Raw genomic sequence first — 25091 nt, 5'->3', positions numbered from 1 at the left:
GCCGCTCGGCCCCGCCGCGCTCGCAGAGGCCGCCATGGGCACCGCGCGCTGGCTCGCGCTGGGCAGCCTCCTCGCCCTGGCGGGGCTGCTGGAAGGCCGGCTGGTGGGCGAGGAGGAAGCCGGCTTTGGCGAATGTGACAAGTTCTTCTACGCCAGGACCCCGCCTGCGGGTCTGGCAACAGATTCCCACGTGAAGATCTGTCAGCGCGCGGAGGGCGCTGAGCGCTTCGCCACCCTCTACAGCACCCGGGACCGCATCCCAGTGTACTCCGCGTTCCGCGCTCCGCGCCCGGCGCCCGGCGGCGCAGAGCAGCGTTGGCTGGTGGAGCCGCAGGTAAGCGAAGCGGTTCCCGAGCAGGGCTGCGCGCGCTGGGGGCCGTGCCTCTGGACTTGCCCCCAGGGGAGCTTTGCAGCTACTACAAGGGGCCGGGCCGGGAACAGCAATCCCCACGCCTTCAGTGCCTTGGGCCAAGAAACCCGGGTTCCAGACCCACCCTGTTGCGCCCCCGAAGTTTAGCCGGCCTCGCCCCCTGTGGAGGCTGCAATAAGAGCCTGGCGATCCGAGAGTCATCACTTCACTTCATGAGCTGCACGGGCGGGAGGTCCCCTGTGGGAGGAGGTTCTCCCTGCATTTCTGCGCAGACATCTGCCGTGTTTCATTCGTTTCCTGAATAGTGAAGCGTAAGACAGAGACTCTGGAGACCGTTTAGATCCACAGAAAGCCTAGGCTGGGCGCTCACAGGCCTTCGTGCAAGTCATTGCCATAGCACTCATTTGGAGGTGGGGAGGTGGGTATTTTCATCCCCATTTTACGGCAGAGGAGATTACAACCCAGGGGGTTGAAGAGACATGCGGAAGACCACCCAGCTAGTAAGATGGAGCAGGTCTTTTCGCTAGGAATTCACTGCCATTTCTACTAAGGAGAGCTTCCCTTTGCTGAGCTTGTCCTAGCCTGAAAATCCTTCCTTCTACAAATGGCATTGAGTAAATTCGATCTGTGGTTGTGCTGAGTTAGAACAATAAAATAGAGGTATAGATTTTTAGAAACGCAGTGGGATAGTTACACATGGTAGGGAAACATTGACTACCTCCAACTGATGGAAAGACAAGCCAGTTTTTCCTGACTCTTTTTATCTATATTATCAGATCACTAGGAAATCACGTCACCTCTCGTGGTGTTGTGTCCCATATGGTAAAGGTAATCAAACACTGGAGAAGCCCTCAGAGGCTGCCGAACCTGCTGGCCTGCTCTTAACACATCCTGGCTCACCTCTGCTCACTTGGCCTCCTCTCTAGAACACCCTGCCAGGCTCCCCTTTGCCCTCACCAGCTTCCCACCCCTGCTCAGGCTGCCGGGGGAGGAGCTGACCCAACACTCTTCCTTTCCTGATGACCACAGCTGCCCAGGACCACGCCCATGGACAGGAGGCTGGCTTTCAGGTGCTTTATTCAGAGCCTGTGGGTTGTTACTTCATTCAGCTATTTCTAGCTCTGAGGTCTCCGCCAGGTCTCAAATAATCTGCGCCTAGTTTTCTTATCTTCCACACATCCTTCCACCTACCTCAGCTGTTGATAACACCTGTTGAGATCAGGCATGTGAAAAAGACTTTGTCAATTGCACACACAAGACACATTTAAATCCAAAATTAGTTTTCCTCCAGTTGCACCCCTAGAGCTCACAGGGTATTCCCCACATCTCATCTTGCCTTGTGATTGTGTGCCTAGTCCTTTCCCCTTGATCTCATGGACAGCTCAGGGAGACTGAATATATGTCTGAGGAAATCATGGGAATGCATGCTAAACAAATTTCAGCTAAATTCAGAACACATTTAGTGATCTCCTGCTGTATGCCAGACATTTGGGATACCAAGAGATCTGAGTGCAGTTCTAGGACAAAGGCTTCCTGGTCTGCAGGTGAAGTTTGCTGGGTGGAGAGGTGGCATAGTATTTGATTAGAGCTATGCTATGTGGGTTCAAATCCCGGTTGCTCCACTGACTAGCTATGAACTTGGGCAGGTTAAATTGGAGATAATAGCAGAGGGTGGTGTGAGGATTTAATGAGTTACCATATGTAAAGTTCTCAGAGAGGCCTGTGACACAGGAGTACTAACTGTTGTTATGACATAAACAAAAAACCATAATTTAATAAAGGGAGCAAAGTCCTATTAGATTTAATGTGTCTTTGAGGTGATGGAAACAAGCCTTAGGGTCAGGATGACATTTGTGCTGTGCCTGGAAAGATAAGGCCAGAAGGGAGGTCAGAAGGGAAACAAGGAGGAGGACATTGCAAGCAGCGGGAACACCGTGAGTGAGAAAGGCATGGCAGATTCAGGGATTTGTGCATGGAGCAGTTGGAACAGGTAAATAATACAAATACATTAATGTGTTCAGGTGCTCAGAATAAAGAGGAATCAGGGAAGGGAGGGATCAGCTAGGGAGGAGTCACCAAGGAAGGCTTAGGGAGGCAGAGCCATTTATGCACCTAGGGAAGGAGTGAGTCATGAAGGAGCGTCGTTTGACAGAAAGAAGTGGAGGGAACCAGGTAACATGGAGACCCTGGGTGGGATAATGAGGAAGGGGACTGTGGAGATTAAAGAAGATGGGAAGGGTGGGTGGAAATATTGAAAAATGGCAGCTTGAGAGGTAAGATGTACAGCAGTTCTGAAAAGTACAAGGGGCCTGAGTTCGCACTGTGCTGAGAGGTCAGGATGGTCACCGTGGCTGAGCACTGCAGGATGCTTTTCCCTGCAAGGTGGGTGACCTCCCACATCCACCCCCTCAACCTCAAGTCAAGTCAGCCAGGATCCAGAGAGTATTGGGAGAGAGGGAGGGAGGAGGAGGCGTGAGGTGCAGCTGGGCTGGAGCGCACTGTAGCAAACCTGCCCCCCTGCTGCCTGCACCCTGAGGCCTGTCTCCCAGCCAAGATCCCGGCTGCAGAAAGATGCTCAGGGTTCAATGTGTACCTTTGGCTGCTTCCAAGCAGTTTATAATGCTGAGTCTCCCTGTGCCCACATCACCTTTTCCTGAGGTCAGTGTTACCAAGAGGCCCAGTACACAGGGGAGGAAGAGGCAGGAGACCAAAGGAACTCAGCACTTGCCTCCAGCAATGAGTCAGGGAGGACAAGAGTGACACCGAGTTCCCAAGCCCAGTTCAGCAGCTTTTGAGGCCACTCTGCAGTTTCCCTTTGAAAAGAATCTCCTAAGTCAAAGATCACAGAAACTTAGTCACTCTCGTGCTTAAAATCTGTAAGGTGTTGCCTGCCTAATCCCTACAGGACAAAGTTTACATTGCGGAATGCGGTTTACAGGCCCTCCATAGCCTAGCTCCTGTCTCAGGCTCCAATCTGGTTTCTCACCATGCCCCACCCTCGTATTTTATGGAGTTCCTCTCAAACCAGAAGGCTTGTGATGTCTATTTCTTAGTTCATGCTGATTCCCTTTGCCCAAATTCTCTTTCTACACTGACCCCATCTTATCCTTCGCTTCCTGCCCTTACTCCATCCTTTAAGATTTTACTTAGGTGTCACCTCCTCCAGAAAGATTTTCCCACCTGAATTGTATCCACCTCCTTAGTTAGATCCACCCCTTCAGTGCGCTTATAATTTTTCTATTTCATACTTACCATTTTGTTTTGTAATTATCTGCTTACGTTTCTGTCTCCCCAATTTGAGCCCTTGAGGAATGATGACTGCATCTTACTCATTCCTTTCCTAGTGCCCAGCTCATAGAAAGCACATGGTAATTGTTGAATAAAATAATTTGATGTCAGGAGACTTAATCAGGCAGCAGTGGGTGAGATGTTCTACAGTTTTCTTGGTGGGAGCTTCCTGTTTCAGAAGCTTGCCCCACGGCTGGCCAGCAGCTGCTGTTACAAACATGCTCCCTATGCAGAGCTGGAATCCTCTTCTGAAGCTACTCCGTCAGTCTTAGCTTTGGCCTTTGAAACTATCCCAAATGATTTTGATCTCTGCTCTGCCTACAGGAGATGGTTTGGAGGGGTTCTAGTCAAGACTCCAGAAACCCGAGAACTGGATTCTGGTTTAGTGCGGGAGGCCTAAAACCTTTTAGTTTGTCGACTCCTTTGCACTTAAGGGAAGAATTTTTAGATAAGATACCAATGATGCCTTTCCAAAGTGCTTTATGCCAGAAGCCAAAATTTAAAGCTCCATCATTTTATAAACATGGAAGGAACTGAATATACAAATTAAATAATATATATTATACATTATGTAAACATATCATATTACATAGTATATAATCAATAATATATAATACATATTATAATATATACCTATATAATACATAATAATGTATATATTATATATAATATATAACAAATATACACTGTTATTATTGAATATGTAAATTATATAATATATAACAATTATATATTATATAATTATAAATTATAAAGGTATAATTTAAATTTATATTTATAAATTATATATGATTTTATAATATATAAATTTATATTTATAAATACAAATTTAAATTATCAATATATATAATTATATATTATATAATTTATATATTCAGTAATAACAGTGTATATTTGTTCAATCTTACAAAAATACTGTGAGGAGGATGTTATTTTCTTGTAGAAATGAGGAAACTGGCTCAGAGAGGTTAACTGAGGTGCTGAAGGTCACACAGCTTATTTCTGAACTCATTACTGATTACTCTTCTTATACACCATGGAGATTCTTTGACTTCACAATGGATCCGCTGTGTTAATGGTGTTAGGACTTTAATTCTCATCTTTTATGTGAGAATTCTAATTTCTACTCCGCTTCTGCTTCCTGACTGTCATAGGACAAGTGGGAGCACTTATTTGGCTGCAGAAAGGTTTCTCAAGTGTCAGTGACTCTGGAGTGAAGGGGATATTCTGGCTAACTGCAAAAACATTTTCCTAGAGGGCACAGTGAGGTCATATTCTGGATCTTAGTAAGTGCACATGAACAGCTGTCTCAAGTTAGAACTTTGATTAAGTCCTTGATCTTTAATTTCCATCCAAACCTTATACAACCTGAAACAGAAATACTGTTGAATTTGTTCCAACATCAGCCTGCTTTTCATTGTGTCAGAGAACAGATATGTAGAAGACCATCATACACTTAAATCTCTGTATAACAAATGCAGTGAACAGGACAATCCTGATTCTTACGCGTTAATTAGGAGACATAATTGAGATCCCTGCTCTTCTATTGACAAGTTATGTGACCTTAAATTCTTCCAGCCCTATTTTTTTGATCTGTTCATTAAAGGTCATAACAGTGTTTACTTTATAGAGTGGTTGTGACAAATAAACAAGATAACACATAAGAGCATGTGGCATGGAATATGGTAAGCTCTTAGTAAATATTAATGTGTATATAAGGTATTACTTCAGTAGGTGATGGGCACACACACACACACACACACACACACACACAGATGGAATGTTGGATTAGGTGACACCTACAGTTCTACACATCTCTCCTAAAGTGCAAAATATCTCTGTGTATCTTCTCAAATGCTTGGTTTATGTCCCACATTCATATAATAGAATGCTTCATAAATGCATGATGAAAGATGAAATGTATGGAAGATTGAATGAATAGATGGAGGGTGGATTTGAGTGATTAAAAGCAAAAACAAACCAAACAGGTACCAAAGACATCTCCACCTGCTCTGTCCTGGGCAACCAAGAAGTGTGTTGTCACAAAACAGTGAGCAATGGCATTCCAGTCTATTGCGCCGAGCCTGGACAAGGCTGGGAAGCGCCTGACCCAGGGGATGGTTCCAAAAGCAGTCACTCACAATGTCTTTCTTCCTGTGATGCCCACAGCAAAACAGGAGCCACCCATGCTGTTCTTCGTTGAATTTTTCCCTCTAGCTTTTTCTTCATCTTTGGATTTAGTGCTTCCTTTTGTTTTGCAGGCCATTTTCAGGATCAAGTTAATGTACTTACCTATGTTGGCAGAATATTTCAGGGACATTTGTCCTGAAGCAATCCAGTGGTGACAATTCTTTACAATATTCTTTCAGTTTAGACTTAAGTCTGTACAATCTAGGCAAGGAATTATCATTTGTTGATCCCTCACCATGTCAAAGGTCTTCACAGTCTAACTAGTCTCATCTCTAGGTATTATGACCTGTAGTTTAGGAAACTGAGGTTCAGAGTGGTCAAGTAACTTATCTGAGGTCACACAGCTGCTTAATGGCAAAGCCCAGACTGGAGATTATGACTGCCCAAATCCAAAGCTCTTAACTCTCTTCTCTGTCACACTGTTTTCCAACTAAAATGTTATTGTTTTCTCTCCAGAATCCAAACTGCCTGACTAGACTTGCCATTTTAGCTTTCATCCAGTTCTTTGGATGGTTTATGGCTTCACTACTAACATACCATTCTGAAAATGCCAGCTTCAGATTTCTATTAGCTCCATTACTGACGATTCCTGGTAGCTCCATTACTGGTGATTCATGGTGATTGAATGGAGCGTTCCTTGGGGAATTGAGATTTTATTCTTTGGGCATAAAATTTCTCTTCCTTTTAAACTGTCAGCTCTGAAAGTGAAAATATAAGAAAGTAAGTCCTTATTTTCCAGTAGTATTTGCTTTTAGTGATTGGGTCTTACTTGTAGAATTACTATTAGTCAAGAAAGCTTTCTTTTCAGATTTCTTCCTTCAAGATGCATGTTATATCTTCTGAGTGGTTACTTACCCTTTCAGTTTCATAGAACTTGACATCTATCATGGCAGTAATTCATTGCCTGTCGATATATCTGTTCGGCCACAGAAAGGAAGGAGAAATAAAGGAGAAACTGACTCATAGGCTGAACCAAGAATAGAAGCACCATTTAGTATTCCAGTCATGCTTCTTTGACCTAGTGCTGGACAGAAGTGTGCCTCCATCAAAACTTCAAATGGAGCATATTTTATATTTTTAATCAAAGCTGAAAATATGGGTACATTTCACTTCGCAGAATAAGCATATGGCTGAAATATTATTTGAAAATATCAATGTAATTACATGTTTCAGTTGACTTATACTTTAAGGGCTGATTGATCTTGAGTTTTGATTGACTTCCAGTGGGCAGGGACACCTAATGCCTTAACAAGGACTTGAACCCCCTGTCAGTTAATTAATTTTAGTTAACAAATATTTATTGAGCATCTGCTATGTGTCAGGCACTATTCTAAGCCCTGGAAAGAGAGCAGTGAACCAAACAGACAAAAATACCTACTCTCATAGGGCTTAATATCTAATAGAGAATGTAGATTATAAAATACGTAAATAAAAGACATAGCACCAAGCGCTGTGGCTCATGCCTATAATCCCAACCAACACTTTGGGAGGCCAAGGCGGTCTGATTATTTGAGCCCAGGAGTTTGAGACCAGCCTGGGTAACATGGCAAAGCCCCATCTCTACAAAAAATACAAAAATTAGCCAGATGTGCTGGCGTGCACCTGTAGTCCCAGCTACTCACAGAGGCTGAGGTGGGAGAATCATTTGAGCCCAGGAGGTAGAGGCTGTGGTAAGCTGAGATCATGCCACTGCATTCTAGTTTGGGTGGCAGAGTGAGACCCTGTCTTAAAAAAAAAAAAGAACCATTTTAGATACTGATAAGTGTTAAGGAGGAAAAGCAAGGAAGGAGGCTATGAGATATCAACGAAAAGGCGAAGTTTAAAAAAAGGTTTTCATCCAGGGAAAAAAGATCACCAAGGAGATGACTTTTAGTTACAGATTCAAAAGAAGTAAGAAGCCAGTTATGCAGGTATCTAGGAAGAAAACGTTCTGGGTAAAGGGAATAGTAATTGCAAAGCCCAGAGGCATGAGTGTGCTGAGGAAGAACTAAGGCTGGTGTGGCTAGAGAAGGGTAAATGAGGAGAGTAGCAGGAGATGAAGTCAGAGAAGTGGAGAAGGAGACGGCAGATCATTTAGATCCTTCTGAGCTGTTTGTAAAATATTGGGGTTTTACTGTGTGTGAAGTGGGAAGCAGTGGAGCAGGGTTCTGAGCAGAGAGCTTGGACATGCTCTGACTGACATTTAAATAGGGCCATTTTGGCTGTTGCATTGAAAACAGAGTTATGGTGTTAAGGACAGAAGCAAATAAACCAGTTAGGAGGTTTCAGTGATCTGACAAAAGATGGTAGTATCTTGGATCAAGATGGTAGCAGTGTATATTCTGGATATATTGTGAAGAAAGAGCTTATAGTCTTTGGAGTGAGAGAAAGGGAAGAGATGACTCCAAGGGTTTGGACCTGAATGATCAGAAGAATGGAGTTGCCATGAATAAGACAAGAATACAAAAGGAGGAGCTGTTTTGGGGTTGTTTCAAGAACTCTCGTTTGTTCATAGGAGCAAGAATACAATAAGGGTTGAGTAACCCTAATCTGAAATGCTTGGGACCACAAGTGTTTCAGTTTGGAGATTTGTTTTTTTTTTTAATTTTGGATTTAGCATTCGAACATCCTAAACCTGAAAATCTGAAATCTGAAATGCTTTAACGAGCATTTACTTTGAGTGTCATGTCAGTATTCAAATTGGATTTTGGAACATATTGGATCTTGGATTTTCAGATTTGGGATGCTCAACCTGTAGTGGTTACCAGGGGCTTAGGGTGGGGAAGATGAAGAGTTGTTGTTCAGTGGGTGTAAAGTTTCAGTTATATGGGATAAATCAGTTCTAGAGATCTGCTATATGATGTAATGTCTGTAGTTGATGATATTGTATTGTGGACTTCAAAATTTGTTAAGAGAGTATGTTTCATATTAAGTTTTCTTACACATACACACACACACACACACACAAAATGACAAAAGGAAAGCATAGGATGTGTCAGACGTGTCTCTTTCTTTGGTTGTTGTGATGGTATTGTGGGTATTTGCATACATCCAAACTCAGCACATTATGTGATGAGTTATTACATATTTATTACACATTTATTTCATCACATTAAATATGTACAGTTCTTTGTATACCAGTTATACTTTCATACAGCTCTAGGAGGAAAAGGTACTCAGTTTTGGACACTCTGAGTGTGAGATACCTTCAGATATTCAGTTGACCTTCAAGTAAGTACAGTCTAGAGCTCATTGGATGCTTATCATGTAGCAGGCATTTTTCTAGTGTTTTGTCTTTTCAAATGTAATTTCATATAATCCTCAGGACCATTAGAAATAGGTCCTATTATTATCCTTCTTAGGCAGAAGAAGAAACAAGCCCAGAGAGGTTAATCTACTATTCCATGTTTACACAGCTAAGAAGAGGTGGGTCTGGGCTTTTAACCTGAGCTGCCTGACACCAGAGCACACATGGACTACTTCTGTTACAAACTTGTTGATGTGTTGAGTGCGCTCCTATTGAATGCTCTTGAATGAAGTTTATCTTTTAAAAGTTCACATGTTCATTTACGAGGATTTTATGGAGGGTGTGTTTCCAGCTCTGGCAGTCACACGCCCATGAATATCAGAGGCTCACCACCTCCAAGTGTACCTTTGTGGCTATAGGAAGGGTGGGGTTATTACAAGTACTGCACTGGGCTGAGGATGCTGCTTCCCCCTTGTGCAATCTTGTTCTATTCCAATACATCTTGAGTTCTTCCTGTGGTCCTTATGCAAGCAGACATTTTCCATAAGGCACTAGGTTGGAGCTGGGAAAAATGGATCATCGCAAAACTGTGTTAACTCTGTTGAGCAACATATATTGTCTCTTGCATCTCAGTGAGTGGCAGAGAGAAGAGGGTGGGGATAGGGTCTTGTGTATCTGGGGGTATGGAGTCATTGCTGCCAGACAGGCTGTTGGATTGGATGTGGTGCATGGGCCTGAGGACAGCCTAGCTCCTATCTCAATGCCAGCTGTCCCGGGGGTGGGGAGGTGGGTGCGCAGGCCAACTACACCCTCCAGAGCTCCACCCCTTGAGCAGAAGTGGCAGACCTACACATCCATCATCCAGCCCTAGTCTGTTCAGGAGCTCCTTCTCTGCAGCCAACTTGGCTCCCAGGAAGGAAAACCTGCAGAACACAGCAGATGCTTAAACTTAATAACCCAGCAATGCAATAAGACCTACTTTGGGACAAGAAGAGGGACTTTGCTCTAACTCCGAAGATATACCTTTTTGAAGGTACCAAAATTCCTTTTTCTTTTATGACTGTTTTTGTTTTGTTTTGTTTATTTTGAGATGGAGTCTCACTCTGTCGCCAAGCTGGAGTGCAGTGGCTTGATCTCGGCTCACTGCAGTCTCTGCCTCCCAGGTTCAAGAGATTCTCCTGCTTCAGCGTCCCGAGTAGCTGGGATTACAGGTGCACACCACCACACTCAGCTAATTTTTGTATTTTTTAGTAGAGACAGAGTTTCACCATATTGCCCAGGATGGTCTCGATCTCTTGACCTTGTGATCCGCCCACCTTGACCTTCCAAAGTGCTGCTATTACAGGCGTGAGCCACCACACCCAGCCTTTATGGCTGTTTAGTAAACTAAAGTCCTTCACCCTTGCAACTTCTTACATTTGTTCTTATGTCGACTTTAATACAGCTTTGTAAATGTGCCTTCCCTGTACCTTTGTGAGACAGCAACATTGGTTTCAGGAAATCTGCTTGCTGTTTTCTTAGAATTTATAACGATGGGAAGGAATTCATGCAAGTCAACTTTGTTGATTAAATGGACCAGGATGCATAGTTAAATAGGATCCCCATAAGGAAATGGCTACTGTTGATGTTTCTGAAAGACTGGGCATTCAGTACAGTCTCGGGACACACAGAAATATGGGGAAAGGAATACCAAGTTTGTTAACTATAAAAAAACTTTTGTTCTCATTTTTGGATGTCTCCATTGTATCTGGAGCCATAGTACCCATCATTATACCGGATAGGTCTCTTTCATAGACATGAGGTGTTTGATGACCTTAGTGGACAGACTTCCCTCCTATATGAGTCCTATACAGACTTATATGAACTCTGGTGCCCAAGTTCCCATCATCTACCTAAGCCTCTGCAAGGCTGCTTCCTGACTGGTTAACCCATTCCACCTGGTTCTCCTCTTCACTCCTTTGAAAACCCTTCAAGACTCCCCATTGCTCTTCAGAGAAGGACACAGCTCCTTATCATGCTCTACAGAGTCTGTATGGTCTGTCCCCTTCCCTTTCCAGCCTTATCTGGTTTCACTCACCTTGCAGGTCTTTAGCTTGGCCACCTTGGCTTCTTTCTGGTTACTCTTTTTTTGAGACAGGGTCTTGCTCTATCTCCCAGCCTTGGGTGCAATGGCATACTCTCAACTCACTGCAGCCTCTGCCTCCTGGGCTCAAGCGATCCTCCCACCTCGGCGTCCCAAGTAGACCACAGGCATGCACCACCATGCCTGGCTAATTTTATGGGGTTTTTTGGTTTTGTTTTGTAGAGATGGGGTTTTGTCATGTTGCCTAGGCAGGTCTCAAATTTCTGAGTTCCAGTGATCCTCCTGCATCGGCCTTCCAAAGTGCTGGGATTACAGGTGTGAGACACCATGCCCAGCCTACTTTTTTTTTTTTTTTTTTTTAATGTCCATGTTTTCTCCCAGCGTAGATCTTTGTACCTGCTAGATTTTGTTTTGTTTTTTGTTTTTTGTTTTTTTGCCTTCCATGATATTCCCAAGTAGGTCAACTGTCCATGACACTCTCTAGTAGCACCATACACACTTTTCTTTGCAGTAAGTTGCAATTATACATTCATTCGTGTGACTAATTGAGTGCCTCCCAAGCAGACTCTTAAGTTCCCTGAAGGCAGGTACCAGCTATTGGTGTTCACCATTGAATCCTCATTGTCTTAACACAAGGGACAGCAAACTTGATCTGTGAAGGGCTAAGTAGTAATTATTTGGGGCTTTGTGGGCCATCTCATCTCTGTTGCAACTATTCAACTATGCCTTTAGCACAGAACAACCACAGACAATACATAAATGAATGAATATGACTATGTTCCAAGAAAACTTAATTTATGAAAACAGTTGGTGGGCTGGATTTGGCTCATGAGCTGGTATTGGCCAAACACTGGTCTAGCATAATTCCAGCACTCAGTTTGTGATCAAAAAATGTTGTTGAACTGTAAGCCCTTGGCAAGTGTGGACTGAGCAGTGGCAGTAAGATGTACAAGCTGTGCAATCCTATTCCTATTACGGCACAGCAGCTAGATCTAGACGTACAGATAGTTTTTAACTAACCTTTTTATTGTCTTGGTGGTGGTGGTGATTATTTACAATATTTAGTTTTTTATGAGTATAAAAGTAACATATGCTCATGGCAAAAAAATTTTTTTAGCATTCCAGAACTGTGTAAAGAAAAGTTCCCATTTCTCAGAGATATCCAGTCTTTACAGTTTGTGCGTATGTATGTAACATTTAGAAATTTCCATTACACTTACAGACACATGGACTATTTCATACCTTTTATTCTAGTTCCAAAGGTTTGGCATTTCTTTGAACTCTATGAGGCTGCATCTAACAGGCCCCTCAAACGACCCCCGTATCAATGGAGTAGAAGAGTGTAGGGACCTCATTAGTGGGTGAGTTTGCACATAAGTGTAAACAATTTACTTTATTAAGCTTTTTAACTTAGAAATAGAAGACCTCAGAACTTTAAATATAAAGTCTACTTCATCATATTTTCCTTTTTAATTTTTCTTTATATTTTTTCTTCCACAGACATTTTCAATTGTCAAACTTCATTGCATTTTTATTTCAAGAATATATAGTGTGTAACTCACAGGTGGCTTGAAAAAATCCAACCTTCCTTCCCCTTCCTTGTTCTGCACAGAAGGGCATTATCCTTTTCCTCTTAAAGAAGAAGAGGCAGAGGCCCAGGGAGTCACTGGTCTGCCCAAAGTCAGAAGGCCAGCAAGCGGTGGAGCTGACAGATCTCCACATTTCTAATCTGGCGTTCTGTTACTAAAGCCTACTGCCTTTGGCCTCACATTTACAGGGACTTGAAGAAGAGCTACCTTCGTAAAGCCCAGGAGAAAACCCAGGAGAGAAAATGGGAAGTTATTTTGCCTGAGGGCAGATATTATTAACCTCAAATTATATTTATTACATAGCATTGAGAAGCAGATGGCTCTTTTCTGCTTAAAAGAAGAAAAGAAAAAGAAGTGGTAAGCTTAAAGGCTGGAGGAAGATTTAGGTTGGATACAAATAAGCCATTTTCTGATAGTTAAGAGTTATTATGTTATGGAAAAGAGTTAAGGGCTAAGTCCCCTTCTCTAATGATCTTTAAAATGCAAGGTGAATTTTGCCAATTGCCTTTGGAGAAAGGCTGTTTATTATGGTTATAATCTTGTGTAGAGACAGGCTGTGGACTTTCCAAGTTTTCAGGTGAGATTGACTCATAATTGAGTTGACAGTGATGTCTCAGACTGCAATTCCATGCCCAGGTGGTTTATTGGCTGGGCTTGTTACTGCTGTTGCTTTCACTGTTGTCAATATTGGGTGCCATTCTACTCTTCAATTCCTCCCACAGTTAAAGAAAGAGGAGTTAAGGAACTAGGGAGAGTAGAGTGTGTGTGTGTGTGTGTGTGTGTGTGTGTGTGTGTGTGTGTGTGTGTGTGTATGTTTTCTCTCAGTGATTCTAACCATTCATTTCTACAATAAATGTGGTCACAACCAATGAAAGACAAGAATTTATAATGACTTCGTTCCCTTCTCTACCAGTGAATTGGGGTTTAAGAGTAGGCATGGAATTACAGGGAGCTTCAGTAACAGAAACAAGCTCACCTTGTTTGTTTGCTTGGTTATCTTTTTATTTATTTATTCATTCCTGGTCAGCCGCTCTAGACTCATAGTGTTGCAAAGGATTGATCCTCAGACATCCAGCTGCTGCTGATATCATCAGGGTTGTCATTTTCATCAGCATCAAAACCGTTTATTGAGATCTTAGGACTAAATTAAGAAATAGGAATCCAAGACGTCGTCCTGGAACAAGACACAGTCCCTGCCCCTGGGTGTCTTATTACTCAACCGGGAAGGCAGTTCATGACCAAGAACTGGTTTACCTCTCTCTCACTAGATTGTTAGCTGCTAAGGGGCAAGGATTAAACATGCAGAGTAGTGTTTTGTATTGGGAGTCCCAGCTCTGCCATTTATCAGCTATGTGACCTTGGAAATACTATCAAATCTCATAGAGCTCAGTTCTCCATCTGTGGCATGGGACTAATAAATTGTCTCCATCATACAGAGGAGTTAAGAAGATTCAGGGAGACAATGCGTGCAAAAGGCAGTTTGCATTGTGCCTAAACACTTGGCGCATATATGTTAAGCACGTTGAATGAATTAAGTAACCGTTGCTTCCCAGACCGTCTGACTTGTATACAGCTAGGATGAATGTAATGCTCCTGTGTCTATGGAGTGTTATTGCTACAGCGCCCTTCATTTCACACACTCCTGCTCTGTCACCACCTTGCCCGTGACTGGCCTTAGCTCTTAGTCTGAATTCAGTGGCTCTGTGAGATCCTCTGTTATTGTTGCCCACTCTTCCCTTTAGAAGAATTTGGTTGAAATTTCTTCTCTTTGTTCCCTGGGATACCCCTCTGATCTGCTCCCAGACTTCTGGGATCAAGACAGCTTGTCCTGGTTGGACGTGGTGCTTCATGCCTGTAATCCTAGCACTTTGAGAGGCCGAGGCTGGTGGATTGCTTGAATCCAGGAGTTTCAGATTAGCCTGGATGTGGTAAAACCCCATCTCTACTAAAAATACAAAACATTAGCCCAGCATGGTGGCATATGCCCATAGTCCCAGCTCCTCAGGAGGCTGGGCGGGAGGATCACCTCATCCCTGGAGATGGAGGCTGCAGTGAGCCACGATTGCACCACTGTGCTCCAACCTGGGCAACTGGAATGAGAAACCCTGTTTGCTTTTTTTTTTTTTTAAAAAAAAAAAAAAAGAAAAGAAAAGATTTGTCTCTTCATTTGTTTCCCAGTTTTAACTCTGGAGTTTAGAAGTTTCCATTGCTTGCAAGTTTCCTATCCCTATTCCCTCAAGGGCCTTACTGGGTTCTCATAAGAGCAGTATTTCTGATATTTCAAACTCATTGATGCATGAATCATAAAACTTATCCGAGCTTACTCAAGTGAAGGGCAGGACTGTTGAAAGATACCACAGGTAGATTCACAGGCACAGGAAAAGAGATATACACTGAGCCCAAAGGAACCAGACTTGGGAACCTTCCAGAAACCAAAGGGTCCCACAGCATCTTCAGGGTCTTTTTCCTACCCTGTCTCTATCTTCTCTCTTTTAAACAGTTTGGCTTTCCCATGGCTCAGCCTGGCTGCCAACCACAAAGTGCATCTAGGAGGCTTCACACACTTCACTGGCTGTTGCTAAGTTTCTTACACTGAAAACCCAAGGGAGACATATGGTTGGCTGCTGGCCAGATTGGGTGGCCCTTGGTTGTGACTGTCATGGAGGTGGGTGGGAGAGGGTCATGTGTAAGAAATGCTGCTCTTTCAGAGACAGTGTCAGAAATACTTGGTTGTGGATATGATCTTCCAGGACTGGGTGAGCTGGGCCTTGGAAAACATTTCACTAGGGCCGTATCAATCAGGGGCCTGGCTGGAAACATATGGCACACTCAAAATAGTCTATCCAACAGGGTTTAATGAGGAAACTACAGTTGTTTCTTGGTATCCATGAGGGATTGGTTTCAGGATTCCCTGTGGAAACCAAAATCCTTGATGCGCAAGTCCCTTATGTAAAATGGCATGGTATTTACAATAACTTAGATATATCTACCTGTATACTTGAAATCATCTCTAGATCACTTAGAATACCTAATACAATGTAAATGCTTTGTATATAGTTGTTATACTGTTTTTTTTTTTTAATTGTTTTTTTTTAAAGTTCTGGAATACATGTGCAGGATGTGCATGTTTGTTACATAGGTAAATATGTGCCATGTGGTTTGCTGTGCCCAACAACCCCTCACCTAGGTATTAAGCCACGCATGCATTGGCTTGTTTCTTTTATGTCCCCACCCCCCACTCTTCCCCAATTGGCCCCAGTGAGTGTTGTTTCCCTCCCTGCGTCCATGTGTTCATTAATACTAATTCAGTTTGAATAATTAGTATTCATACAATTAGCATTAATACAATTTTTGTATTCGAAGCAAACTGAATTTTGAAAACTATTGATTTAAGGAGGCATCACTAATTTCCTGCAGTGGCTGTCAAGGCAGGGGCGTAAATTCTTCAGAGAATGATCAATGAGAATCTGATGAAGAGCTAGCCTTCCTAATTCACAGTCATATTGGAATCACCTGGGGAAATTTAAAAACACCCTAATACTGGGGGTTAGGGGTGAGGTAGGCACTCTTTTTATGGGTTTAAGAGGTCTGGGTGAGGCCTGAAGATATTTTTAAAGCTCCTAGGTGATTCTGATGTGCAGCCAGGCCTAAGAACCTCTGATCTTGTCTGAACTCAGAAGGTGGAAAAAATTAGAAATGGAAGCTTCTCAATGTAAGGGACTCCTCTGAATTCTGTACCACACAGTCAATGCTAAGAATAATTGCTCTGGAAAGGAAAGCAGAGTGCAGAGTGGAAAATAGGCTTCTGTGAGTAATGAGGAAGGAAACCAAAGAAGACCAGGGATGATGTAACCTGAGAAGGTACTGCAGTCTGGAAAGGCCTTAAAGGAGTCCACACACTTTTTTTGTTTTGTTTTTTGTTTGAGTTGGAGCCTCGCTCTGTTGCCCAGGCTGGAGTCCAGCGGAGCAATCTCGGCTCACTGCAACCTGCACTTCCCGGGTTCAAGCGATTCTCCTGCCTCAGCCTCTTGAGTAGCTGGGACTGCAGGTGCCACCACTCCCACCCAACTAATTTTTTTTCGTTTTTAGTAGAGACCATGTTAGCCAGGTTGGTTTTGATCCTCTGACCTTGTGATCCGTCCACCTTGGCCTCCCAAAGTGCTGGGATTACCGGCATGAGCCACCGCACCTGGCCGGAGTCCACACACTTTCTTAGGCTCCCAGGAGGAGCCTGAAACTCCAAGCTCTGTGTTGATGAGCAGCAGAGGAGTCCCCCAAGAGTCTGTTTTCCCCCAAGCCATCCGTTAGCCTTCACACAGGCCTTTCTTGCCTGCATTTATTGCCAGTTTGGAGTTGGTGAATTTAAAACATTCCTCCTTTTATTTTTATTTTTTCAACTTCTCAAGAAAAAGAGAAATCTGAAATGCAAGTAGAACACCCACCCTTTCAATCCTTCTATCTTCTGTCCTCTGATTGAGGAGACAGCTCTTTAGCCATTTGTCTTTGTAGTCCCACAATTTGCCAACACCTATGGGTGTGCACAGCACAGGCCAGAGCTGGAAATGCCTCCTCCTTCCCACAGCCGGGAAGGTTTATGAGTGGTGCTGGGAGTCTAGAGGAAGGGTGATTCACCAGAGGAAGGTGGAGTGGACAAGGAAATGCTCAGCTAAAAGGCCTTTCAGGAAATGAAAAGCTCTGAATTTCTCTTTTTAAAAACATACACACACAAAAAAAGAAAAAAAAAAAAACGAACATTCCCCTAATTCTTCTAAAGCTGTTTCTATTCCCAAGAGGATAAAGAGTATTTTAGATGCCAAGCACGGAAGATTTTTTTTTTCCTGAAATGGGTGGGTTGGAACTTGATTTCTTTCCTGAGAGCTGAAAAGGCCTCATGGTTTATTTCTCCTCAAATGTCCTTAATCTGCTGTGGCCCCACTAGCCTCCTGCTTCATTGTTGAAAGGCAGCTCCTTCCCTTGCTGGGTATTTTCCATGGCAAGTATGTTCTCCTAGGGCTCCCCCAGCCTCAGATTGAGTTCATCCTACTGTGTGACTGTGCAGAGGACTTTTAGGCCCCTGTAGGAAGCTCCAATAAGATTATCTGATGTTCCCGTTATCAGCTGCACTCATGATCTCCTCTAAGGAGGGGCTCTTCGACCCACCTGGTGACAGCAGCAGGGATGGTGGCATTACTTTTACATCCCAGTGTGTGTGAGCATATGCCTGTATCGTAGTTCACACAGCAGAAACAAAATAGGAACACCCACTATTCAGCTCATTCTATTATGTTAACTCTTGTTGAAAAATAAAGCAAACCTCTAAGGAAATAGCTATCCAACTCCCTAGATAGCTCCCTCGATCATCTCCTGACCACAGGATCTTGTCTGAATCATCCTCTGCATGTGCTTATCTAGCCTCAGCCTAAAATTCTCCAGGGGAAGGAAACTCCACCCTCCATGGTGAGTCATTGCAGAGTTTAATAACCACGTTGATGGTCTGTTATGGGTACCACCTTTTCCTCGCAGCAGACAGAGGAACAGAGTTAGAGGAGAGCCAGTTCTCTGTGGAGACTCATCTGCAAATTGGAGGCAATCCTATGCACATCAGAAGATCGTTGTGGGGCTTAAATGAGATCATTCTTTCAACTAATGCCAGTCACCTCCTGGTGTGCAGGACCATCATGCTAGGTGTGGGAACACAGAGATAATTGGGCACTGGCCCTGGCCCTTCAATTCAGTGGTTCAGACTGATGGAAACACATACCATTTCAGTGCAGCGGCAGACTCCTCTGCTTTGTCCTTGGAGGTCAGCCTGCCAAACTCAACTGCCCACTTGTGTCCTACATGCTGAGGCGCTGTCTCCATGCACACAAGCTGCCCATCCGCAGCAGGGCCACACCTGGCCTGCCACTGCAAGCTGCTGTCATGCTGCTACTCTGAGAACCCAGCCTTCTCCTGCTCCCCATCACCACTGAGCCTGTCTTGCTCTTTACCTGCACCTGTGCTGCTCAGTCTCTTCACGTCAGTGGTCCCATTAGCTGTCACCTGCAACCTTGGGCCCATGTCCACTTGGTTCTCAAGTTCAGTTGCTTCAATCTGTTTGCAGGGACAAGGCTCCCAGGATTCGCGTAGGCCGGTTCTTTTTCTGTTCTTGTCTCTGGACTGCAGATCATTGCTGGGGATCTAAGTACAAAACCTCAAACCCTGGCTTCAGCAGAGCTGTCCTGCCCCACTTGTCCTGCCTGTACTTCTATGGGGGCTTCCTTTCTTTTCGGCAGCCTTTTTTTCCCCTCTTCTGCAAATTCCCTGGCGCAGTGACCTCAGGAGGCTAAAGACATTCCCAATTCTCCCTATGCTCTTGGCCCCTGGCCACCATGGCAGAGAAGCAGACCACCATTTCCCTAGTAATTGCCAACACCAGCCCCTCATCTGCCCCCCTTTCATCCTCCCCTGAGTTATCAGAAGAGGCTGACTCCTCCTCGGGCTCCCAATATCATCCCCTTGCTCTCTCCCTTCTCTTGTTCCATTGCTGCCATCATGGTCACCAGTGTACTAATTAGCAGATACCTACCAAGAACCTGCCAAATGCAGTCTCCATTATGACCTAGGCAAAGAGGACAAGAGATGATCCCAACTTTTGAGAAGTCCACAGCCTATGAAAATACTAGGGGCAAATGCACAGGATCCCACTCCCCAGTACACTCAATTCCCTTCTCTATGACAACTCTTTTCTCCTGACTTTCAAGTCCCTGTGTGTGTGTGTGTGTGTGTGTGTGTGTGTGTGTGTGCACGCATGTGCACGTGCACATGTACACTTTTTAAAGTCAATGGCCAATGTTAGTAGCACATTACAAGCCCTATCCCCTTTTCCATTCTTCCCACTCACTCATTCTAGCCCTCTACAGAGAGTCCTCATCCTCCTGTGCATTCTGAGACATTCTGTCACTCCCCTTCTGCTGTCAGGGTTACTCTCACTCTATTGTCCCATGGTGTAGTCCCCTGACTGGCCTCAGCTGGGACACCTGACCCCTTTCTTAGTCTTCTGGCCCTATGGGATCCTCTGTCACATCAAGACACTGAACAAGGTTGATGCTGGGAAGGGAGTTGAACTCCCTAGTCCCTGTCATGTCTCGGAGCTATTTCAGAGAAACAGCTTATGAAGATGACATGATTCTAGCCCTAGAGAAGTTGAGAAAAGAGTGGTTGGGCCAAAGGAGGACGGAAAAGGAGTGGAGGAGGCCAGTGAGCAGTGTTTGTACTTGCAGGCTCCAAAGCTTCATACTTGTGCTCCCTGAGGGCCACTTTCCACAAACAGCTACTCCTCCCTCCTCAGTGACAAACTCCCCATGGAAAATCTGCACTGGTGACTCCGGCCCCTGACATTTGCATGGATTTTGCAGTCCAGAAGTCCTTAGTGATGGGAGTCTGTTCAGTGCCTCCCTGCTCCTCCAACCCATGCCCTTCTGAGCATTCCCCCTGGGATGCTCTAGAGTAGAGGTTCCCAACCTGTTAGGCATCAAGGACAGGTTTCATGGAAGAGAATTTTGCCATGGACCAGGGAGCACAGGGATGGTTTCGGGATAATTCAAGCACATTACATTTATTGTGCACTTGATTTCTATTATTATTACTGTGTAATCTATAATGAAATAATTATACAACTCGCCATAACGTAGAATCAGTGGGATCTCTGAGCTTATTTTCCTGCAACTAGACGGTCCCATCTGGGGGTGATGGGAGACAGTGACAGATCATCAAGCGTTAGATTCTCATAGTGAGCAGTCGACCTAGATCCTTTGCATGCGCAGTTCACAGTAAGGTTTACACTCCTATGAGAATCTAATGCCACAGCTGACCTCACAAGAGGTAGAGCTTAGGCGATAATGCAAGTGATAGGGAGTGGCTGTAAATACAGATGAAACCTCGCTTGCTTGCCCACTGCTCACCTCCTTCTGTGTGGACCAGTACTGGTCCGTGGCCCTGGGGTTGGGGACCCCTGCTCTAGAGCTTCAGGTAACCTACCCTAAGATGCTCCATCATACAGATACTCAAGTAACCCCAACTTTCCCGAGTTCCCTTTACCTTGCATGGAAGATGATGTTTGTTTATACGTGCAATCCTCTTGTCCCCAAAGCCTGAGGTCCTGTTCCTCACCTGCCTCTACCTACAGACTTCTCAAACAAGAGGCCTCTTGCTGCAGTCTCCTCTTGCCCATACTCAGTCACTTCCACCAACTATCTTCTTTCCTGAACCCTTGGTCCCTACTAGTCTCTAATCACCAAAGGCATGAGCCTTAACTCCATCCTGCTGTTTCCTCTCTGCAGCAGGTGGCACACACTATTGATCATTCCCTAGCTAAAGCCTTCTCTTCCTGTGACTTTTGACATGACCCTAGACAACTGATTCTCCTTACAGCACCATTTGTGTCTCTTAATTGTTCTCTTATCCTGTTTTCTCACGGTGTATGCTCTGTGGCTCTCAGCATTCCCTTCCTCATTCTCAGGCTTGGGCTGCTACTGGCATGTAGTTAGGAGCTTTGAAATCAGAGAAGCTGGGCTTAAGCCCTGGTTCTTCCACATACTTTGTACTGCCTTTGTACCTGACCTTCATCTGAGTTTCAGTTTTCCCATCAGAAATGGTAATGATGCCATTGTATGGTTACATGAAGGGTAAATGGGATGCAACAATATTTTTGAAATTTTAGTCTGATCCCCTGCTGCGCTTTCCAAGTAATCCGTCACTATTCCTTACCCAGTGTCGCATTTGCATAGGCTGCCTGTTTCTGCCCTTAAGCCTTTGTGTAGAAATCTTGCTAAAGCTTTACTGACCTTTCTCTTTCACCAAATCTGTCAACATCTTGTATGTCCTTCAAGTTCCACTTCAGGTTTGTTTCCTCCAAGAGTCTTCCCTGACTGCACTCATTGGGCCCTTGCTTCCTCTGAAATTCCGTTGTTTTTTTTCTTCCTAACATTTATTTAGCAGTTGATATAAACTGCATTATGCTATTGTTTTTCTTTGGATTTTCTGTTTAAATTGTATATATCTGTTTTTGTGTCCACAAATAGATGGTGACTTTCTTGACGCAAAGGCCCATTTTGAGGCATGTGTAACAGTGATTAAGAACACCAGCTATGGGCTGGACTTCCTAAGTTAGCACATAGTTCTGTCACATACTAACCTTGTGACCATAGGCAAGTTACTGAAACTTTTTTTTAATTTAACTTTTTTGTGGGTACATAGTAGGTGTATATATTTATGGGATATATAAGATTTTGATACAGGCATGTAATGGTACATAGTAGGTATATGTATTTATGGGGTATATGAGATATTTTGATATAGGCATGCAATGTATAATGATCACATCATGGAAAATGGGATATCCATACCCTAAAGCATTTATCCTTTATGTTACCAGCAATCCAATTCTACTCTTATAGTTATTTTTAAATGTACAATTAAAGTGTTATTGACTATAGTCACCCTATTGTGCTATCGAATACTAGGTCTTATTTTTCTTTTTTTCTATTTTTTTGTGCCCATTAACTATCTCCACCTCCCCCACACTCCCCAGTATCTTTCCTAGTCTCTAGTAACCATCCTCTTCTCTCTAGCTCCATTAGTTCACTTGTTTTGATTTTTAGATCCCACAAATAAGTGCGAAAATGCAATGTTTGAATTTCTGTGACTAGCTTATTTCCCTTAATGTAATGACCACCAGTCATTACATTAAGTACTGACTAGTACTTCATTGTATATATGTACCACATTTTCTTTATTCATCTGCTGATGGACACTTAGGTTGCTTCAAAATCTTAGCTATTTTGAACAGTGCTGCAACAAACATAGAAATGCAGATATCTCGGTATCTCTTCGATATACTGATTTTCTTTCTTTGGGATATATACTCGGAAGTGGAATTGTTACATCATGTTATAGCTCTATTTTTAGTTATTTAAGGGACCTTCAAACTGTTATCCATAGTGGTTACAGTACTTTATTTCCCACCAACAGTATAAGAGGGTTACTTTTTCTCTACATCTTTACCAGCATTTGTTATTGCCTGTCTTTTGGATACAAGCCATTTTAACCAGGGTGAGATGATATGTTATTGTAGTTTTGATTTGCATTTCCCTGATGGTTGATGATGTTGGGCACCTTTTCATATACCTGTTTGCTATTTGTATGTCTTCTTTTGAGAAATATCTATTCAAATCTTTTGCTCATTTTTTATTATGTTTGATTGATCCATTGATTGATTGATTTTGAGACAGGGTCTCACTTTAATGCCCAGGCTGGAGTGTAGTTGCACAGTCTTGGTTCACTGCAGCCTCTACATCCTGGGCTCAAGTGATCTTCTCACCCTCAGCTTCCTGAGTGGCTGAGACTACAGGTCCACACCACCATGCCCAGATGAATTTTTTTTAGAGATGGGGTTTCACTATGTTACCCAGGTTGATTGCCCATTTTTAAATTGGATTATTAGATATTTTCCTATTGAGTTGTTTTAACTTCTTATAATGCTGGTTATTAATCCCTTGTCCGATGTGTGGTTTGCAAATATTTTTTCCTGTTCTGTGAGTTGTCTCTTCACTTTATTGTTTCCTTTACAGTGTAGAAGATTTTTAACGTTGTGATCCATGTGTCCATTTTTATTATGGTTGCCTGTACTTATGGGGTATTACTCAAGATGTTTTTGCCCAGAGCAATGTACTAGAGATTTTCCTTAATGTTTTCTTGTAGTTTTATAGTTTGAGGTCTTACATTTAAGTCTTTCATCCATTTTGATTTGACTTTTGTATATGGTGAGAGATAGCGGTCTGCTTTCATTCTTCTGCATATGGATATTCAGTAAGGTTTCCACTGAAAAGTATGCTGACAGGTATATTGGAGCTCCATTGTATTTTATTTGTTTCTTTTCTCTTCTTGCTTTTAGGATCCTTTCTTTATCATTGACCTTTGCCAGGTAAATCTCTTGGTCTTCTTTGGGTTAAATCTGCTTGGTGTTCTGTAACCTTCTTGTACTTGGATACTGATATCTTCCTCTAGGTTTTGGAAGTTCTCTGTTATTATCCCTTTGAATAAACTTTCTACTTCTAGCTCTTTCTCGACATCCTCTTTAAGGCCAGTAATTCTCAGATTTGCCCTTTTGAGGCTCTTTTCTAGATCTTGTAGGTGTGCTTCATTGTTTTTTATTCTTTTTCTTTTGTCTCCTGTGACTACGTATTTTCAAATAGCCTGTCTTTAAGCTCACTGATTCTTTCTTCTGTTTGATCAGTTCTGCTATTAAAAGGACTCTGAGGCATTCTTCAGTATGTCAATTGCATTTTTCAGCTCCAGAATTTCTGGCTTGATTCTTTTTAATTATTTCAATCTCTTTGTTAAATTTATCTGATAGAATTCTGAATTCCTTCCCTGTGTTGCCGTGAATTTCTTCGAGTTTCCTCAATATAGCTATTTTGAATTTTCTGTCTGAAAAGTCACGTATCTCGGTATCTCCAGGATTGGTCCCTGGTGCTTTATTTAGTTCATTTGATAAGGTCATGTTTTCCTGGATGGTCTTGATACTTGTAGATGTTCGTCTATGTTGGGTATTGAAGAGTTAGGTATTTATTGTAGTCCTCTCAGTCTAGGCTTGCTTGTACCCATCCTTCTTGGAAGGCTCTGCAAAGATGTGAAAGGCCTCGGGTGTTGTAATCTAAGCATAGCTGCTTTAGGGGGCGTCCCAAGCCCAGTAACACTGGTTCTTGCAGACTCAGCGGTACCACCTTGATGGTCTTGAGATGAGATCAGAAAGAATTCTCTGGGTTACTAGGCAGAGTTTTTGTTCCTTTCTCTTACTTTCTCTCAGACAGATAGAGCCTCTCTGTCTGTTCTGAGCCACCTGGAGCTGGGGATGGAGTGACATAAGCACCCCGGTGGCGACAACCACTAGGACTGTGCTGGGTCAGACCTGAAGCCAGCACAGTACTTGCTTCACCCACAGCCTGCTGTAACCACTCCCTGGCTACTGCCTATGTTTGCTCAAGGACCTTGGACTCCACAGTCAGCAGGTCGCAAAGCCAGCCATGCCCGTGTCTTTCCATTCAAGGCAGTGAGTTCCCCCAGGCCTCGGGCATGTCTAGAGGTGCCATCTGGGAGCCAGGGACTAGAGTCAAAAACCGTAGAAATCTACCTGATGTTCTAGTCTACTGCAGCTGAGCTGGCATTCAAGCCACAAAATGCAGTCCTTCTCACTCTTCCCTCCCCTTTCCAAAGGCAGATGAGCCTCACCCTGTGGCCACTGGCACCACAGTCTCTCAAAAAGTACTGCCAGGATACTATTGCCAATGTTCCCTTTAGTTCCAA

At 43.4% G+C, this 25091-nt stretch overlaps 1 protein-coding gene across 1 annotated transcript in view; it reads left to right on the top strand.

Moving 5' to 3' along the window:
- The first annotated feature begins 6 nt into the window (after positions 1-6).
- ENDOD1 (endonuclease domain containing 1) overlaps positions 7-25091 on the top strand; it is a 37910-nt gene continuing 12825 nt past the window's right edge. Inside the window, exon 1 of the mRNA XM_032295727.1 lies at positions 7-334. Within this exon, the coding sequence (XP_032151618.1) occupies positions 35-334 (300 nt within the window). The 5' untranslated portion in view covers positions 7-34. The remainder of the gene's footprint in view (positions 335-25091) is intronic.

Source organism: Sapajus apella, unplaced genomic scaffold (assembly GCF_009761245.1).
Source record: "Sapajus apella isolate SASKATOON/1434 unplaced genomic scaffold, GSC_monkey_1.0 scaffold34, whole genome shotgun sequence".
NCBI lineage: Eukaryota > Metazoa > Chordata > Mammalia > Primates > Cebidae > Sapajus > Sapajus apella.
This window is presented reverse-complemented; position numbering and strand designations above follow the sequence as displayed.